This window comes from Scyliorhinus torazame, chromosome 1, assembly GCF_047496885.1.
Source record: "Scyliorhinus torazame isolate Kashiwa2021f chromosome 1, sScyTor2.1, whole genome shotgun sequence".
NCBI classification, from domain to species: Eukaryota; Metazoa; Chordata; class Chondrichthyes; order Carcharhiniformes; family Scyliorhinidae; genus Scyliorhinus; species Scyliorhinus torazame.
Genome location: NC_092707.1, coordinates 208601846 through 208620002, shown reverse-complemented (window position 1 = coordinate 208620002; position 18157 = coordinate 208601846). Strand labels below are relative to the sequence as shown.

General features: G+C 55.1%; 1 protein-coding gene across 8 annotated transcripts in view; it reads right to left on the bottom strand.

Annotated features, from left to right (window-relative positions):
- The window catches only part of LOC140418616 (adhesion G protein-coupled receptor B2-like), a 1340408-nt gene that overhangs the window by 1086427 nt on the left and 235824 nt on the right, over nt 1–18157 (bottom strand). For all 8 annotated transcript variants that reach the window (XM_072502156.1, XM_072502149.1, XM_072502159.1 and 5 more), the window contains one exon: nt 17059–17142. In XM_072502156.1, coding sequence (XP_072358257.1) covers nt 17059–17142 — 84 coding nt within the window. The remainder of the gene's footprint in view (nt 1–17058; nt 17143–18157) is intronic.

Sequence of the window (18157 nt, the reverse complement as noted above, 5' to 3'; positions counted from 1 at the left end):
GGACCCAGCACAGATCCCTGTGGTACGCCATGGGACACTGGCTTCCAATCACTAAAGTAGCCTTCTGTCATCACCCTCTATCTCCTACAACTAAGCCAATTTTAAATCCACCTTATCAAATTATCCTGTATCCCAATGTGCATTTGACTTCTTTAGAAGTCTCCCATGAGTCACCTTGTCAAGTCTCCCAAGAGTCAAAGGCTTTGATGAAATCCATAGAAACTACATTAACCGCACTACCCCCATCTATACACTTGGTCACCTCCTCAAAATTTTTTTTAATGTGTTCAGCACGACCTTCCTCTGACAAAGCCATGCTGACTATCCTTGATCAAACCTTGCCTCTTCAAATGGGGATGCAGTCGATGTTTCAGAATTTTCTCCAATAGTTTCCCAATCACTTACGTGAGACTCACTGATCTGCAGTTCTTTGGCTTATCTCTACAATCTTTCTTCAATGGTGGAACTACATTAGCTGTTCTCCAAACCTCTGCCAGCTCCCCTGTGGTCAGAGAGCAATTAAAAATTTGAATCAGTACACCTGCAATCTCCATCCTCGCCTCCCACAGCAGCCTGGAACACAATTCATCCAGACCTGGAGATTTGTCCACTGTTAAGCCTGCCAATACCTCGAATACCGTGCCACTTCCTATGTCAATTTGCTCAAGAACTTCACAGTCTATCTCCCTGAGTTCCATACCTACATTCTCATTCTCTTGGATAAAGATGGATGTGAAGTGTTCATTGAATGTCCTCCGGCTCCATCCTCAGATTATCCCTTTGTCCCTAATGGGTCGTACTCTTTTCCTGGTTATCGTTTTCCCATTGATATACTTGCAGAATATATTGGGATTTTTTCTTTTACCAGCCAGAGATTTCTCATATGACCTATTTTCTCTCCTAATTGCTTTCTTAAACTCCAACCATATATTTTCTGTGCACCAGGAAAGCCTCTGCTGATTTGATCCCCTTGTACCTACTATGTACTATAAAAGAGAAGTCTCTCTTTTCATTCTCATCGATATCTCTGGTCATCCATGGCTCTCTGGGCTTGGTACTCCTTCCTGACTCCTCAACTGATGATACAATGCCTCCTCCTCTTTTACTCCCTCCCCTGACTCGCCTGAAGAATCTATTTCTCAGAATTTTGAGCTGTAAATCCTGCGTTGCCCTCAACCAGGTCTCCGTGATGGCTACTGTATCACAATTCCACGTGTCAGTCCTCGCCTTTAACTCATCAGTTTTACCAGTAATACTCCTGGTAATAATTTTTAATAATCTTAATTGTCACAAGGAGGCTTCCATTAACACTGCAGTGAAGTTACTGTGAAAATCCCCTAGTCGCCACATTCCAGCGCCTGTTCGGATACACTGAGGGAGAATTCAGAATGTCCAAATTACCAAACAGCATGGGCGCGATTCTCCGCTCCCGCGCTGGTTGGGAGAATCGCCTGGCGCGCCATTTTTCCCCACGACGCTGGTCCGACGCCCTCCCACGATTCACCCAAGCAGCGGGAATGTCCGCGTCGAGTCCTGCGCGTCGCAGGCCGGAGAATTGCTCGTACACCCAAAATGGCGATTCTCCGCTACACCCACTATTCTCCGGCCCGAATGGGCCGAGCGGACTGCCCAAAACGACGGCTTCCCGCTGGCGCCATCCACACCTGGTCGCTGCCGGCGGGAACAGCGCGGGAACGCTGGAGGGGGGGGGGCCTGTGGGGGGGTGAGGGGGGTTCTTTCACCGGGGTAGGACTCAAAAGGGATCTGGCCTGCGATCGGTGCCCACTGATCGGCGGGCCGGCCTCTCTGAAGGAGGACCTCCTTTCCTCCGTGCCCCGCAAGATCCATCCGACATCTTCTTGCGGTGCGGCCTCGGGGAAGACGGCAACCACGCATGCGCGAGTGATGCCAGTTACGCGGCGGATGACGCGGCGCCGCTTTTATAGAACATAGAACGATACAGCGCAGTACAGGCCCTTCGGCCCACGATGTTGCACCGAAACAAAAGCCATCTAACCTACACTATGCCATTACCATCCATATGTTTATCCAATAAACATTTAAATGCCCTCAATGTTGGCGAGTTCACTCCTGTAGCAGGTAGGGCATTCCACGGCCTCACTACTCTTTGCGTAAAGAACCTACCTCTGACCTCTGTCCGATATCTTTTACCCCTCAGTTTAAAGCTATGTCCCTCGTGCCAGCCATTTCCATCCGCGGGAGAAGGCTCTCACTGTCCACCCTATCTAACCCCCTGATCATTTTGTATGCCTCTATTAAGTCTCCTCGTAACCTTCTTCTCTCCAACGAAAACAACTTCAAGTCCATCAGCCTTTCCTCATAAGATTTTCCCTCCATACCAGGCAACATCCTGGTAAATCTCCTCTGCACCCGCTCCAAAGCATCCACGTCCTTCCTATAATGCGGTGACCAGAACTGTACGCAATACTCCAAATGCGGCCGTACCAGGGTTCTGTAAAGCTGCAACATGACCTCCTGCCTCCGGAACTCAATCCCTCTACCAATAAAGGCCAACACTCCATAGGCCTTCTTCACAACCCTATCAACCTGGGTGGCAACTTTCAGGGATCTATGTACATGGACACCTAGATCCCTCTGCTCATCCACACTTCCAAGAACTTTACCATTAGCCAAATATTCCGCATTCCTGGTATTCCTTCCAAAGTGAATCACCTCACACTTCTCTACATTAAACTCCATTTGCCACCTCTCAGCCCAGCTCTGCAGCTTATCTATATCCCTCTGTAACCTGCTACATACTTCCACACTATCGACAACGCCACCGACTTTAGTATCGTCTGCAAATTTACTCACCCACCCTTTCAGCGCCTTCCTCTAGGTCATTGATAAAAATGACAAACAGCAACGGCCCCAGAACAGATCCTTGTGGTACTCCACTTGTAACTGAACTCCATTCTGAACATTTCCCATCAACCACCACCCTCTGTCTTCTTTCAGCTAGCCAATTTCTGATCCACATCTCTAAATCACCCTCAATCTCCAGCCTCCGTATTTTCTGAAATAGCCTACCGTGGGGAACCTTATCAAACGCTTTGCTGAAATCCAGATACACCACATCAACTGCTCTACCCTCATCTACCTGTTCAGTCACCTTCTCAAAGAACTCAATAAGGTTTGTGAGGCATGACCTACCCTTCACAAAGCCATGCTGACTATCCCTGATCATATTATTCCTATCTAGATGATTATAAATCTTGTCTCTTATAATCCCCTCCAAGACTTTACCCACTACAGACGTGAGGCTCACCGGTCTATAGTTGCCGGGGTTGTCTCTGCTCCCCTTTTTGAACAAAGGGACCACATTTGCTATCCTCCAGTCCTCTGGCACTATTCCTGTAGCCAATGATGACATAAAAATCAAAGCCAAAGGTCCAGCAATCTCTTCCCTGGCCTCCCAGAGAATCCTAGGATAAATCCCATCAGGACCCGGGGACTTATCTATTTTCAGCCTGTCCAGAATTGCCAACACCTCTTCCCTACGTACCTCAATGCCATCTATTCTATTAGCCTGGGTCTCAGCATTCTCCTCCACAACATTATCTTTTTCCTGAGTGAATACTGACGAAAAATATTCATTTAGTATCTCGCCTATCTCTTCAGACTCAACTTCTTCAGACTCAACACAACTTCCCATCCCTGTCCTTGACTGGTCCTACTCTTTTCCTAGTCATTCGCTTATTCCTGACATACCTATAGAAAGCTTTTGGGTTTTCCTTGATCCTACCTGCCAAATACTTCTCATGTCCCCTCCTTGCTCGTCTTAGCTCTCTCTTTAGATCCTTCCTCGCTACCTTGTAACTATCCATCGCCCCAACTGAAACTTCACACCTTATCTTCACATAGGCCTCCTTCTTCCTCTTAACAAGAGATTCCACTTCTTTGGTAAACCACGGTTCCCTCGCTCGACGCCTTCCTCCCTGCCTGACCGGTACATACTTATCAAGAACACGCAGTAGCTGATCCTTGAACAAGCTCCACTTATCCAGTGTGCCCAACACTTGCAGCCTACTTCTCCACCTTATCCCCCCCAAGTCACGTCTAATGGCATCATAATTGCCCTTCCCCCAGCTATAACTCTTGCCCTGCGGTGCATACTTATCCCTTTCCATCATTAACGTAAACGTCACCGAATTGTGGTCACTGTCCCCAAAGTGCTCTCCTACCTCCAAATCCAACACCTGGCCTGGTTCATTACCCAAAACCAAATCCAACGTGGCCTCGCCTCTTGTTAGCCTGTCAACATATTGTGTCAGGAAACCCCGCCTGCACACACTGTACAAAAAACGACCCATCTAATGTACTCGAACTATATCTTTTCCAGTCAATATTTGGAAAGTTAAAGTCTCCCATAATAACTACCCTGTTACTTTCGCTCTTATCCAGGATCATCCTCGCCATCCTTTCCTCTACATCCCTAGAACTATTTGGAGGCCTATAGAAGACTCCCAACAGTGTGACCTCTCCTTTCATGTTTCTAACCTCAGCCCATACTACCTCGGAAGATGAGTCCCCATCTAGCATCCTCTCCGCCACCGTAATACTGCTCTTGACTAGCAGCGCCACACCTCCCCCTCTTTTGCCTCCTTCTCTGAGCTTACTAAAACACCTAAACCCCGGAACCTGCAACATCCATTCCTGTCCCTGCTCTATCCATGTCTCCGAAATGGCCACAACATCGAAGTCCCAGGTACCAACCCATGCTGCCAGTTCCCCTACCTTATTTCGTATACTCCTGGCATTGAAGTAGACACACTTCAAACCACCTACCTGAACACTGGCCCCCTCCTGCGACGTCAAATCTGTGCTCCTGACCTCTATACTCTCATTCTCCCTTACCCTAAAACTACAATCCAGGTTCCCATGCCCCTGCTGCATTAGTTTAAACCCCCCCAAAGAGCACTAACAAATCTCCCCCCCAGGATATTTGTGCCCCTCAGGTTCAGATGTAGACCATCCTGTCTGTAGAGGTCCCACCTTCCCCAGAAAGAGCCCCAGTTATCCAGAAATCTGAATCCCTCCCGCCTGCACCATCCCTGTAGCCACGTGTTTAATTGCTCTCTCTCCCTATTCCTCATCTCACTATCACGTGGCACGGGCAACAACCCAGAGATAACAACTGTTTGTTCTAGTTCTGAGCTTCCATCCTAGCTCCATGCGGCGCCAATGCCTGGCGCGCGCTGACGACGCTGCTTTTGCGACACGCCCCCCGAGTTTCTCGCGGCCCCGATCCAAGCCCATTTTCGGGCCCTGAATCGGTCGAGATCGGGGCCGTTTCGCGCCGTCGTGAACCTCAACGGTGTTCACGACGGCGTGGGCACTTAGTCGCGGGAGCGGAGAATGGCGCCCCATGTCTTTTGGGACTTGTGGGTGGAAACCGGAGCACCCGGAGGAAACCCACGTACACACGGGGAGAACGTGCAGACTCTGCACAGACAGTGAACCATGCCGGAAATTGAACATGGGACCCTGTCGCCATGAAGCAACAGTGCTAACTACTGTGCTACCGTGTCATACCAGTATTAAAGTAGTGGCCAATCAACATTGCCTTACTCCCTTGAAAATTAATGCAGCTGTACCCTTTCTGACTTGATTGCTTTGTTGTATTATGCTGTGTCCGTATTCTGCTAACAGACTGTGTCCCCACATCAGCTGAATTACTTTAAACTCCTCACAACAGCACTAGGAAAACTGCGCAAGGATGTTGGTCCCGCTCTGGTTCGCATGTAAACCATCCTGCTTGTACAAGTCCCACCTTCCCCAGCAGTCCCAATGATCCAAGAATCTAAAAACTCCCTCCTGGACCAACTCTTAACCCATGCATTCATCTGTGCTATTCTCCTGTTTCTGTGCTCGCTAGCCCATGGCACTGATTACAACCCGAGAGGTCCTGCTTTTTAGACTACTGTCTAACTCCCTACATTCTTGGTGCAATACCTCATACCTCTTTCCACGTATGCCATTTGTACCAACATGTACCATGACCTCTGTCTTATCACTCTCCCACTTCAGGATGCCCTGCAACTGTTCAGTGACATCCCGAACCCTGGCACCAGGAAGCCAACACACCATGCTGGGGTTTTGTTGACGGCCATAGGAGCATGTATCTGTTCACCTGACTGTAGAATTTCCAATGACTATTGCTCTTCCTTTCTTCCTCCCCTCATGTACAGGCAGGCTGTTTGTGGGTCAGAAGCCTGGTCTGACTGCACTCCCTGGAGGAACCTAAAACCTAAAAGGAGCCTTCAAAATGAAGGATGCGAGTCTCCCAAAAAATTTAGAAGTTCATCTGTGGCCGATTTTCAGGGCGTTTCCATCGACTCTCCCGACGAGTTCCCCACCACTATTCAATGACATATACGGGGCGATTCTCTGGAAAAAATTTATAAGTGCTGCAGCGAGCAGGAATTGCCGCATGTTTCCCGGTGCTCAGCCCGGCAACAGTATTCAACGTTAATTGGTCCACTTAATGCGGACTCATGGGCTTCCCGCCCCAAATGCCAGCTCGCCAGCCCTCCGCTAACAACGCTGAGCAGCGCTTAGGCTGAACTTGCTCAGCCAGCTCGCAGCAATGGTACCAGGGAGACCGGCCCCAGGATTCGGGGATGCTGACCTGGAGAGGCTCCTGGATGCGGTGGAGGCTAGGAGGGATTTCCTATACCCCTGAGGGTCCCGGAGAGTGAACCACAAGGCAGCCAGTGCTGCTTGGGACGAGGTGGCGGCAGCTGTGAGTGCCGGGAGTGTGACAAGGAGGACTGGCCTCCAGTGTCGGAAGGTCAACGACCTCCATCGGGCAGCCAGAGTGAGTAGACACCAACATCGCATCCCCAAACCCTCCAAGGGATCATCCCCCCCAGGTGACCCCTGACCCTCCCGCTATCCCCTTCCCCCTTCAGCACTCTCCCCCACCCATCCCTTCAACCATCCCTCCACCCCAACCTTCCCTTCACATCCCCCCCCAACCCAACCTTCCCAACCCCTCCACCCCCCCCCCCCCCACAAATGTGAACCACACTTGTGGCTAACCATGCCCCCTCTGTGTCTCCCCCCCCCCCCCCCCAGGAGAATCTCACCCTAGTGGGCAGGAGAGGGCTCAGACTGGCGGTGGGGTGCCGGTCTTGGGAACCCTCACCTCCTCCGAGAAGCGGGCTCTGGAGGTGACTGGTGTGGCCGACGACAGAGCGGCCACCAACGTGGAGGCCGGCGAATGCCGCAGAGGTGAGGCTCCATCGAGAAGACCTGTTATTGCCTTATTGACTGACCCATCCCTCCCACGGACCAGGGGCGAGATTCTCCGTCACCCCAGCGGGTCGGAGAATGGCCGTTGGCCGCCGTGAATTCCGCCCCCGCCGCCCGCCGAAGTCTCCGAAGGGAGAAAAGTCAGCGGGGCGTCAATGGCACCGCAGACCTCGGAGAATGGCACGGGTGGGCGCAAGGCAATCGATTTTGGGCCTGCCGATATTCTCCCGTCCAGATGGGCCGAAGTCCCGTCGACGTGATGATGGGTCACGTCGGCGTAAATCAAACCTCCTTTTAATCGGCGTCAACCTGTGCTCAAGGTTTACGCCGACCAGCGTGGAGGTGGGTGACGGCCTGGGGGGTTGGCCGCTGGACAGGCGATGGCGTGGCCGCAGTCTGAATGTGTGGGGGAGAGGTGTGTGTAGGGTTTTGTGTGTGTGTGTGCGGCGGGGGGGGTTAGAGTGGGTTGGGCACCAGGGGAGTGCCGGGAGGGGGGTTGAGTGCCGGGGACAGGAGGAAGAGTGCCGGGGAGGGGGGATGTGGGGGTCCGTGCCGGGGAGGTGGATGGGGGGGGTCCGTGCCGGGGAGGGGGGGTCCGTGCCGGGGAGGAGGATGGGGGGGTCCTGTGCCGGGGAGGGGGAATGGGGGGGTCCGTGCCGGGGAGGAGGATGGGGTCCGTGCCGGGGAGGGGGATGGGGTCCGTGCCGGGGAGGAGGATGGGGGGGGTCCGTGCCGGGGAGGAGGATGGGGGGGTCCGTGCCGGGGAGGAGGATGGGGGGGTCAGTGCCGGGGAGGAGGATGGGGTCCGTGCCGGGGAGGAGGATGGGGTCCGTGCCGGGGAGGGCGGATGGGGGGGTCCGTGCCAGGGAAGGGGGATGGTGGGGTCCGTGCCGGGGAGGGGGGATGGGGGGGTCCGTGCCGGGGAGGAGGATGGGGGGGGTCCGTGCCGGGGAGGAGGATGGGGGGGTCCGTGCCGGGGAGGGGGGATCCGTGCCGGGGAGGGGGGGGTGCGAGGGCAAGTGAGTTGGTCCACCTGGCCAGGTGCCAGCCTCCAACAGTTGGACCCATGCGGTCCATGCCACCTGGCTGGGGGGAGGAGGGGGTACGGGCAATGACGACATGTCGTCATTCCACCCCCCCCCCCGCCAGGCCGTCATGTTTTCCGATCAGCCAGCGATGTTGGCCGCCGTGGCGGCAGCCGCTAATGTCTATGTTGCCCTGGATGAGGATGAGGAGCGTGCCAGAGAGGCGGCGCAGACTGCCGCAGAGGGGCTTGCGGTAGCCGCCCAGGCTGGAGGGACACCTGACCGACAGGACGAGGAGAGGGAGGTGGACGTTGCGGCCCCACGGCAACGGAGGCACCCGAGGGCGCCCCGTGTGTCGCGGCAGTCATACCAGGACCTCACGGACCGGGAATGCGGGAGGAGACACCGGATGAGGCGGGAAACCGTGGCACACATCTGTCACCTGCTGGCACACCTGTCACCGCGTGGCACTGGCGGGGGACACCCTCTCCCCGTGTCCGTCAAGATTACGGTGGCCCAGAACCTTTATGCAACGGGGTCATTCCAGGCACCGAGTGGGGACCTGTCCGGCATATCGCAGACATCGGTGCACCGGTGCATCCGGGCAGTGACAGATGCCCTATATGCCATGGCGCACCGCCACATCCGCTTCCCCGTGGACCGGGCCAGCCAAGATGCCCGGGCCGTGGGCTTCTCTGCCGTGGCCGGGTTCCCCATGGTCCAGGGCGCGATTGATGGGACGCACGTCGCCGTGCGGCCACCTGCAGATAACAGGGCCGTGTTCACCAATAGGAAGGGGACCTATTCGATGAACATACAGGTGGTCTGCGACCACCGCATGATGATCCTGCACGTCTGCGCCCGTTACCCAGGCAGTGTACACGACTCATACGTGTTGTCGCGGTCATCCATCACCGGCATGTACGAGGGACGCCATCCCGGGCTCAGGGGCTGGTTGCTGGGCGACAGGGGCTACCCATTGCGATCGTGGCTGATGACGCCTGTACGGAGGCCATGCAATGAGGCGGAGAACCGCTACAATGATGCCCATGTAGCGACAAGGGGAGTGATAGAGAGGTGCTTTGGCGTGCTGAAGATGCGTTTCAGGTGCCTGGACCGCTCTGGGGGCGCCCTCCAGTATCGGTCAGATAGGGTCGGCCGCATCATTGTGGTGTGCTGCGTCCTGCACAATATAGCCCAGCAGAGGGGCAATGTGCCGCGGGCAGAGGAGGGCGGAGTGGAGGAGCAGCAGGAAGAGGCGCAGTCCTCCCCAGATGAGGGGGATGGGGGCAATGGTCAGGGCAGACGATCTAGACACAGGCGGGTGGCTGTCCACCGTAACCGGCTGGGCCGGCGGGCACGGGACAGGCTGATAGACGCCCGCTTCACTGACTAGATGGGCGTGGGAATCGGGTAGTATGGCCACAGACCGCACACCATGGCAACAGCTGACCACCCACACCCCCCCACGCATCCACCCACCCAGCACCCTCACCCCCCTCCCCAACCCCACCCACCCCACCCGCATGCACACCACCCCCCCATTGCCGATCCACCTGCGGCACAATGGCCGGGCTCACACAGTTGCCGGTGGACGCGTGACTATCGCATACACGAGTGAGTGTATGATGACAACCCGCCCTGCGATGAGCTCCTGGCTCCACATCGTTGGACTATGTCTGACCCATGGCCACAGTACCACCATCCACCCGGTCCATCCCTGCATGCGGCTGTGACACTGCAGCGCACGGTCCCGTCCTCTGCCCGGGGGGATGTTGATGGCGGCCCAGGGGGAAGGGGGCAGACTCACCTGGGGCTGAGGTAAGACCACCCCTCACACACACACACTTGCGCTAAACGTACATGACACCCCCGCACGCTTTGGACAGAGCACAAAGGCAGCTTCTGTAGGTGTAACATTGACTTTAATAACCAAAGGAGTTCATGCACGTGCCCGAGCCCCGAAAACTCATCTGTGCCCTGCACCCGTGCCAACTTACTCAGTGTCTAATTGTTTGGCCTTACGGGCCCTTTGACTACGTCTACGTGGTTCCCCAGACAGCACAGCAGAACTGGAGGTGGATTCCTGTGATTCCTGCCCTCTGACACAGGATCCCTTTGGCGGCCGTTTCCTGGGGCGTCCTGGCCTAGATGGGCCAGGCTGCGGCCCGGGCGACTGGGATGGCGAGCTGCCAGCCTGTCCTGCCCGTTGCCCACCCGATGCACCTGGGACGGAAGGGGGGGCGGGGGAGTCCGAGGTGTCGCGGTGTTCCGGGACCTCCCCTACAGGGGGACCCGGGACGGACCACAGCACCTCCTCCTCCCTCGGGGTGCCCGATGGCCCCCAGGCCTCTACATGGGTGGGGGATGCGAACGGACTGGCCATCCGACGCCCCCCCGTCATCTGGCGCTGCCAGTCCTGGAGGCCCGTGCTGGTATCGACAGGGCTCTGCAGGTTTGCAGCCATGGAGCTCAGGGGATTGGCAAACCCTGTCTGTGACTGTGCGACGCCGGCTCGCACATGGCCAATGGCGCCGATGCCCTCAGCGATGGCCTGCTGAGACTGGGCCATGGCCTGCAGAGATTGGGCCATGGCCTGCTGACACCGTCGCACCCATTGCCTCCACCGCGGACGCCACCCGTGCGGTGTCGGCCTGGGTAGCACGCATGACCGGCACCACTCCCAGCTCCTGGACGCGGGTGGACTCCTCCACCTGCGACTGCAGCCGCCGCAAGCCGGCCGTCACCCTCTTCGCTCGTCTCCAGTTCGGTGGTTGCATCGGATCTATGGGTGGGTGTGGTAACTCCAGGAACCCGGGATCCATCTGGGCGGCAGATGGTCGCTTGGGCTGGGCTGCCTTCCGACCGCCCGGCCCCTCTGCTGTTCCTACCTCCACCTGCTGTCCCGGGACGGCTCTGTTGTGCACACGAGTGAGTGTACCAGACGCCTCATCACTAAAGTGCCCAACCGAGGTGAGTGTTTCTGCGATGGTGGAGGGTGTTGGTGACAGCAGTGGCGTTGTGTCGTGCTCTTCATCCCACTCTGAGTCCATGGCACTTTGGGGTGGGGGTTCGTCTCCACCCATCCACTCTGTGTCACTGTCCGATATTTCGTTTTCCTGGGTAGTGCTGTCCCGGGTAGGGGTGTCCTGGGTAGTGGTGTCCTGGGTAGTGGTGTCCTGTGTAGTGGTGTCCTGGGGAGTGGTGTCCTGGCTCGGCTGTGACGGGGGCCTGTGGCTGCCCCTCTCGTCGCTGGGTGGCACACGCCTGCGTCGTCGCCCCCGCACGAGACGGGGGCGTCGTCTCCCTGTTGCTCCAGGTCTCTCCGTCTCCAGTGGTCTCCAAGGGACATCCTGCGGGCGTTGCATGCCGGAGGGTCCGGGTCTCTCCGTCTCCCGTGGTGTGCGAGGGGCATCCTGCGGGCGTCGCATGCCGGAGGGTCCGGGACTCTCCGTCTCCCGTGGCCTCCGAGGGGCATCATGCGGGCGTCGCATGCCGGAGGGTCCGGGTCTCTCCGTCTCCCGTGGTCTCCGAGGGGCATCATGCGGGCGGTCTGCATCTGCAGGGATGGGTGCCTCGACGTTTGCTCCTGTGATACACAATGAAGCATGCATGGTTAGACACGCAGGCAGTGATCAGGTGATATGGGGGAGGGGGATATAGGGGAGGGGGGATATGGGGACGGGCTGTCGGTGGCTCACTTGCTAGTACATCCCCGATCTCTGCATCAGCAACCTCCTGGTTCTCAGGTCCGCCAGCCAGTTCCAGGGCCCTTTCCTCGTGTTTGGTCAGTGGCCTCTCATCAGCGGGGCCTCCTCCAGTCCTCACATGCTCCCTGGTGTTGTGTGCGCGTTTCTCCTGTGGGGGTGGGGGGGGGGGGGGGGGGGTGGGGTGGCAGGGGTAAAAGGCAACAGTGTTGGACAGGTATATGAATGCACGCCATCGGTTGCGCGTGTATTGCAGAGGTTAAGGTTAGGGCTGGATTCACTTGGGGAAATGGGGGAAGGCGGATATGGGGGAGGGGGGATATGGGGGAGGGGGTGATATGGGGGAGGGGGGATATGGGGGAGGGGGGATATGGGGGAGGGAGTATATGGGGAGGGGGGATATGGGGGAGGGGGGATATGGGGGAGGGGGGATATGGGGGATATGGATATCGGGCAGGGGGGGGAGGCTCACCCTGGCTGCTCTGACGAGGTCGTTCACCTTCTTGTGGCACTGGGTGCCTGTCCGTGGTGTCAGGGCTACAGCGGTGACGGCCTCTGCCACCTCCCTCCACAGACGCCGGCTGTGGCGTGGGGCAACTCTGCGGCCGTGTCCGGGATACAGGGCCTCCCTCCTCTGCTCCACTGCGTCCAGGAGCGCCTCCACATCCCGTGACTTGAACCTCGGGGCTGAGCGGCGGGAAGCCATCCGGTCGGGTGTTCCGGTCGGGTGGGGGGTGTATGACGACGCATGACGTGAAGCACGTGAGTAAGCTCGGATCCCGTCACGTCGCTGCTAGCCCATTCCGGGTCGGAGACTTTGTGACGTTTTGGGCGGCGTGATGAAAGTCGGATTTGCGCGTTTTTGGCGCCGATCGGCGGACTTTGCGCCGATAACGGAGAATTTCGCCCCAGATGTCCATTCTCCCACAGATCCAGCAGCCGATGATGGCGGCCCATCCCGGGCAGCCACCTCCCCTGACTCTAGGGAGAACACCTCGGAGGAGATCTCCGAGGATGCAACTGTTCTAGCCGCGGCACAGCTGTCATCCCCACCCTCCAGCCGCGCAGATACACACACCTCGGTGGGAAATGTTAGTGGTCAGGCTTCTGATGCTGAGCCTCTGGAACAGAGTTAGCCACCGCTGATGGAGACGAGAGAGTGGCTGGGACATACAGTGAGAGATGTCAGCGTCACTCCAGCAGATCCATAGCTGACTGCAGGAGTCCCAGAGGCCACGGGTGCAGGAGATGGCGCTGGCAATGAGTGGACTGAGGCCAACATGGCTAGAGTGGCGGCCGCAGTGGAGAGCCTGGTGCACGACGTCGGCACCATGAATGAAGGTGTCCAAGGCGTCACGCAGTCGTTGACGGCCATGGCTAAGGGACTCAGTATGTCTGCCTCACTGGGGGATGTCACCCAGTACCAGGCTGACCTTGATGGGGTTCGGCACGACATGTCCCGCTCTCAGATGGGAATGGCTGAGGCACTGCAGAGCAAGGCCTGGGAACTGGGGGGATGTGTCCCAATCACTGAGGAGAATTGCCGAGGGTGTTAACACGATGGTGGGAACCATGAGCAACAACCAGGGCTGGCAGAGTCTTAGAATAAGAGGTAGCAAATTTAAAACAGATTTGAGGAGAAACTCCCAAAGGGTTGTGAATATGTGGAATTTGCTACATCAGAGTGCGGCGGATGCAGGGACAGAGTAAATTTAAGGAGGAGTTAGACAGATTTTTAATTGGTGATGGGTTGAAGGGTTATGGAGAACGGCCAGGACAGTTGAAATGGGGCCAGGATGGGATCAGAACAAAGTGTTTGGGCTCAGGAGGCTGAATTGCCTCTTCTAGGTCGTGTGTTCTAGGGAGGAGATGCTCTACCTTATTTTCAATCCAGTCTGTAGCATTGTAGGTAACAGATGAGGAATATATCAGCCATGATAGAATGGCGGAGCAGACTCGATGGGCCGAATGGCCTAATTCTGCTCCTACATCTTATGAACTTATGAAACACCCCCACCATTCATACACCCTCCTCCCCTCCTTTCATGAGCATGCCCCCCATGCCCCTTGGCAGTGGCACCATGGCACCCAAGCATCCTTGCACTTGCACCCTGGCAGTGTTCCAGCCAGCTTGGCAGTGCCACCAGAGTACCTTGGCAGTGCCAGGGTGGCAGTGCCAAGGTGCCAGCTGGGCAGTGCCAAGGTGCCCTGTTCCAGGAGGGCCAAGGGGCCATCCGGCACACAGCTTAACCACCCGGGCTCTTTGATGGCCAGGGAGAACCCCTGGGAACCATTCCGCCTGGTCCACGTTTGTGTGTTGGGGGGGCCAGGGAATCGAGGGCTTAAGACCTACCTCCAGGAGCGCTGCTTGGTCCCACCGCTTTTGGGCGGAGTTCTGACTCCAATGTCTCATGGGACTTGGAGGAATCCTGCAGCCAGGTTTTTAACCCAGATCTTGGGCCTCTCTGAAAACAAATTCATGGGGCATAGTTTATGCCATCACGATGCAGCATAATAGAGCCGACAAGGACGGCTCCACAGAAATCGGGGAGACTTTTTAAAGAGCCCCCCAATCAGCACAGAGAGAAAGTCCAACCGTTCCCCACCCCTGCCCGACCCATGGGCACCCCCCTCCTCTCGGGGTTTCACCACCCCCTGTGCCCCTCCACCATGAGCATAGGAGGCTCCACCCAATCCATTAGGATCGGTGCTCTCCCCAGCCCCAAAGCTTCAGCAGTGGGGGTTCCTGCCTCACAACAAACATAATGTGAACTCCTGTCCCAATGGTGTTCCCGAGTGGATCCGCCCTGGCACAGGTTGGCAGTGCCAACCTCGTGGTGTCAACCTGTGCGGGCGGTAGTGTCAGGGTGCAGTGCCCTGGCATATCATTCTCCCCCCCGGGGGCTATACTTACCTTTGCACCCCTGGCGGGAGTCCCCTCGACTGATTCACATTTTAAAAAAGCTGTTGCCAACTTCATACGAATATTCAGTAAGGATCATATGGTTGGGGGGCGGGGGGGGGCGCAGTAAGTGTATTAAAAGTGTATTTCAGTGAGGTTCCCACTCTTTATGGATGTGAATCACATTACATCACCAGCAATTACTAGGGGGCATAGGTTTAAGGTGCGAGGGGCAAGGTTGAGAGGAGATGTACGAGGCAAGTCTTTTTACACAGAGGGTAGTGAGTGCCTGGAACTCGCTGCCGGAGGAGGTGGTGGAAGCAGGGGCGATAGTGACATTTAAGGGGTATCTTGACAAATACATGAATAGGATGGGAATAGAGGGATACGGACCCAGGAAGTGTAGAAGATTTTAGTTTAGACGGGCAGCATGGTCGGTACAGGCTTGGAGGGCCGAAGGGCCTGTTCCTGTGCTGTACTTTTCTTTGTTCTTTGTTGTTCTTTGTTCAAGGGGCATGGAAAATTTGAAAACGCGATCTAGCCATCAAGAACTTTTCCGATACTCGTGAAATTTTCCACCATGTCGCCATTCTCGCTGCCGGATAATGTGGGCTGAAAATCACCCCCAGATTTGCATTGATATTGTGCTTTTCATGACAAACTGACATCTCAATGCACTTTAGAGTCAATTGAATACTTTTGAAGGGTAGTGACTGTTATAATGCAGGAAATGTGACAACTGGTTTTGCACACAACAGACTCCCACAAACAGTAATATCCAAATAATCCATTTTTATGATCTAGGTTGAGGGATAAATATTAGCCAGGAGACGAGAGTTAGCTGCCCTGCTTTTCTTCAAAATAGTGCCATTGGATTATTTGCATCCACCAGAACAGCAGGTGGAGTCTCAGTTTAACATCTCATCCAAAAGGTAGAACTGCTGAAAGTACAGCACATCATCAGCACTGCACTGCAATATCAGCCTTGATTTTGGGGTTCAGGTCCGAGATTGGAGCTTGAATCCACAATCTTGTGACTCAAAGGGGAAAGTGCTACCAACTGAGCCATAGCTGACACACGATAATACACTTTGATAACCATACTTGCCATACAGCAGATATGTCACACAGGAGCTAATTAAAATCAAACAGCCTCACAGAGTGCAATACTTTTTAAAGTCATGCTCTTAGTTATTTTCTAACCATTGCATTTTTTATTTCTTGTATTGAGTGAGCAAAGAAACAAGAATTGGTCCCAAATAACGTTAGCCACACGTCCAGATATGACCCAACTTTGTTAGCTGTCATCTTAACTGCAGATTTCCAAAATGCTCTTGTAAGAATGAAGAATCCTAACAAGATCAGTAACACAACGAGAGCCAGGCTTGAGGGACACAGTATTAAGTTCTTACAGACATGTCTGATTTCATCAGACATGCTCATCTGATGCCAGCAGAATTAAAACCAACTGGATCTCTGGCACTAGGTTAGGACCTGCAAAATCACTGATGAAGAGAAAAGAGATTTTGAAAGGTTATTGAAGCTGTTTGCATTATAAGGAGTCCATAGCCACCCAGGGTTAAGAGAACAGAAACTCAAGATTCTCCTCAGGTCAGCCACCTACCTCCAGGGATTTTTGGGGTCTTTGGTATAGGGCACTTTACAGCACAGAATGCCTGCTACTGCAGGATCCAGATCCTGAAACGGCAAACAATACGGGGAGACAGGGCAGGCTGAATAGTGGTCGGATTCAACTAGGTTGGTGTATCATGGCCCAACAGTTTTATAGTTCATTGAAATATCAAAAGAATTGCAAACACCAAATGCTTAATCTTACTTCAGAGGGAAATACAAGTTATAACGCTGCAAACAAATTGAGATCCCAGAGATTCAGCAATCTGAGTACTCGTTTCTGGAGAACAACTCTTAACTTGATGAAAAGAGTCCTTGAAAATGTGGGAGTGTTGCAGCCATGAAGAGACCAGCAATTTCACCTACATTTAAAGTACGTCCTTAACCTCAATTCCGAAATGGAAACTAACTTATGACTTCTTCTTTGAAATCATATTTTGGCAACAAAACATAAGGGACGAGTTACAGCTTTGGAACTTATAACATTTTTACACAGTAAATTAAGTAAAATTACCAATTTGTGCCATAAATGTTCCAGAGTCATCAGCTGATCTTGGATGCTGCCTTCTAATTTTCCGTTGTTTCTTAATTTCACTTCCTGAAAAAAGAAGATAAACCCATTTAACCCTTTGAACTATGCTGACTTAAAATCCAAAAATAAAAGCTTTAATATTTTTAATAAATTAAAATGTATTTCACAGGACAATTCTCTGTAAAACAGAGCATACCATTTCATCCTCGAACAAGACTTTAGGCTTTAGTCAGAGTACTCTCCAATTATTTCTCATCTCACTTGTGTCTTACTTCCTTCAACAAGCAATATTGGCCTCCAGGTGATCAGGAGGCAAAGGACAACATGTTGGCCTCTCTCCCCACCTGAACTCCCGGATCCTCCGACGCTCCAAATAATGCCACCCATGGGCTCGGAACCACCTCCACCCCACGAATCTTTAACATAGTGTCTGCAAAAATTTTCCCAAACTCCTCCAGCCTCAGACATGCCCCGAACATATGGACATGGTTCGCCAGCCCCCTGCACACACCTATTTTCCACCCCTGATAAGGGGCGTCATTCTCCGACCCCCCGCCGGGTCAGAGAATGGCCGTTGGCCGCCGTGAATCCCACCCCCGCCGAAGTCTCCGGTACCGGAGATTGGGCGGGGGCGGGAATCGGGCCGCGCCGGTTGGCGGGACCCCCCGCTCAATTCTCCGGCCCGGATGGGCCGAAGTCCCGCCCAGAAATTGCCTGTCCCGCCAGCGTAAATCAAAGCTGGTATTTACCGGTGGGACCAGGCGGCGTGGGCGGGCTCCGGGGTCCTGGGGGGGGGGGCGCGGGGCGATCTGACCCCGGGGGGTGCCCCCACGGTGGCCTGGCCCGCGATCGGGGCCCACCGATCCGCGGGTGGGCCTGTGCCGTGAGGGCACTCTTTCCCTTCCGCCTCCGCCACGGCCTCCACCATGGCGGAGGCGGAAGAGACTCTCCCCACTGCGCATGCGCGGGAAACTGTCGGCGGCCGCTGACGCTCCCGCGCATGCGCCGCATTTCCGCGCCAGCTGGCGGGGCAACAAACGCCATTTCCGCCAGCTGGCGGGGCGGAAATCCCTCCGGCGTC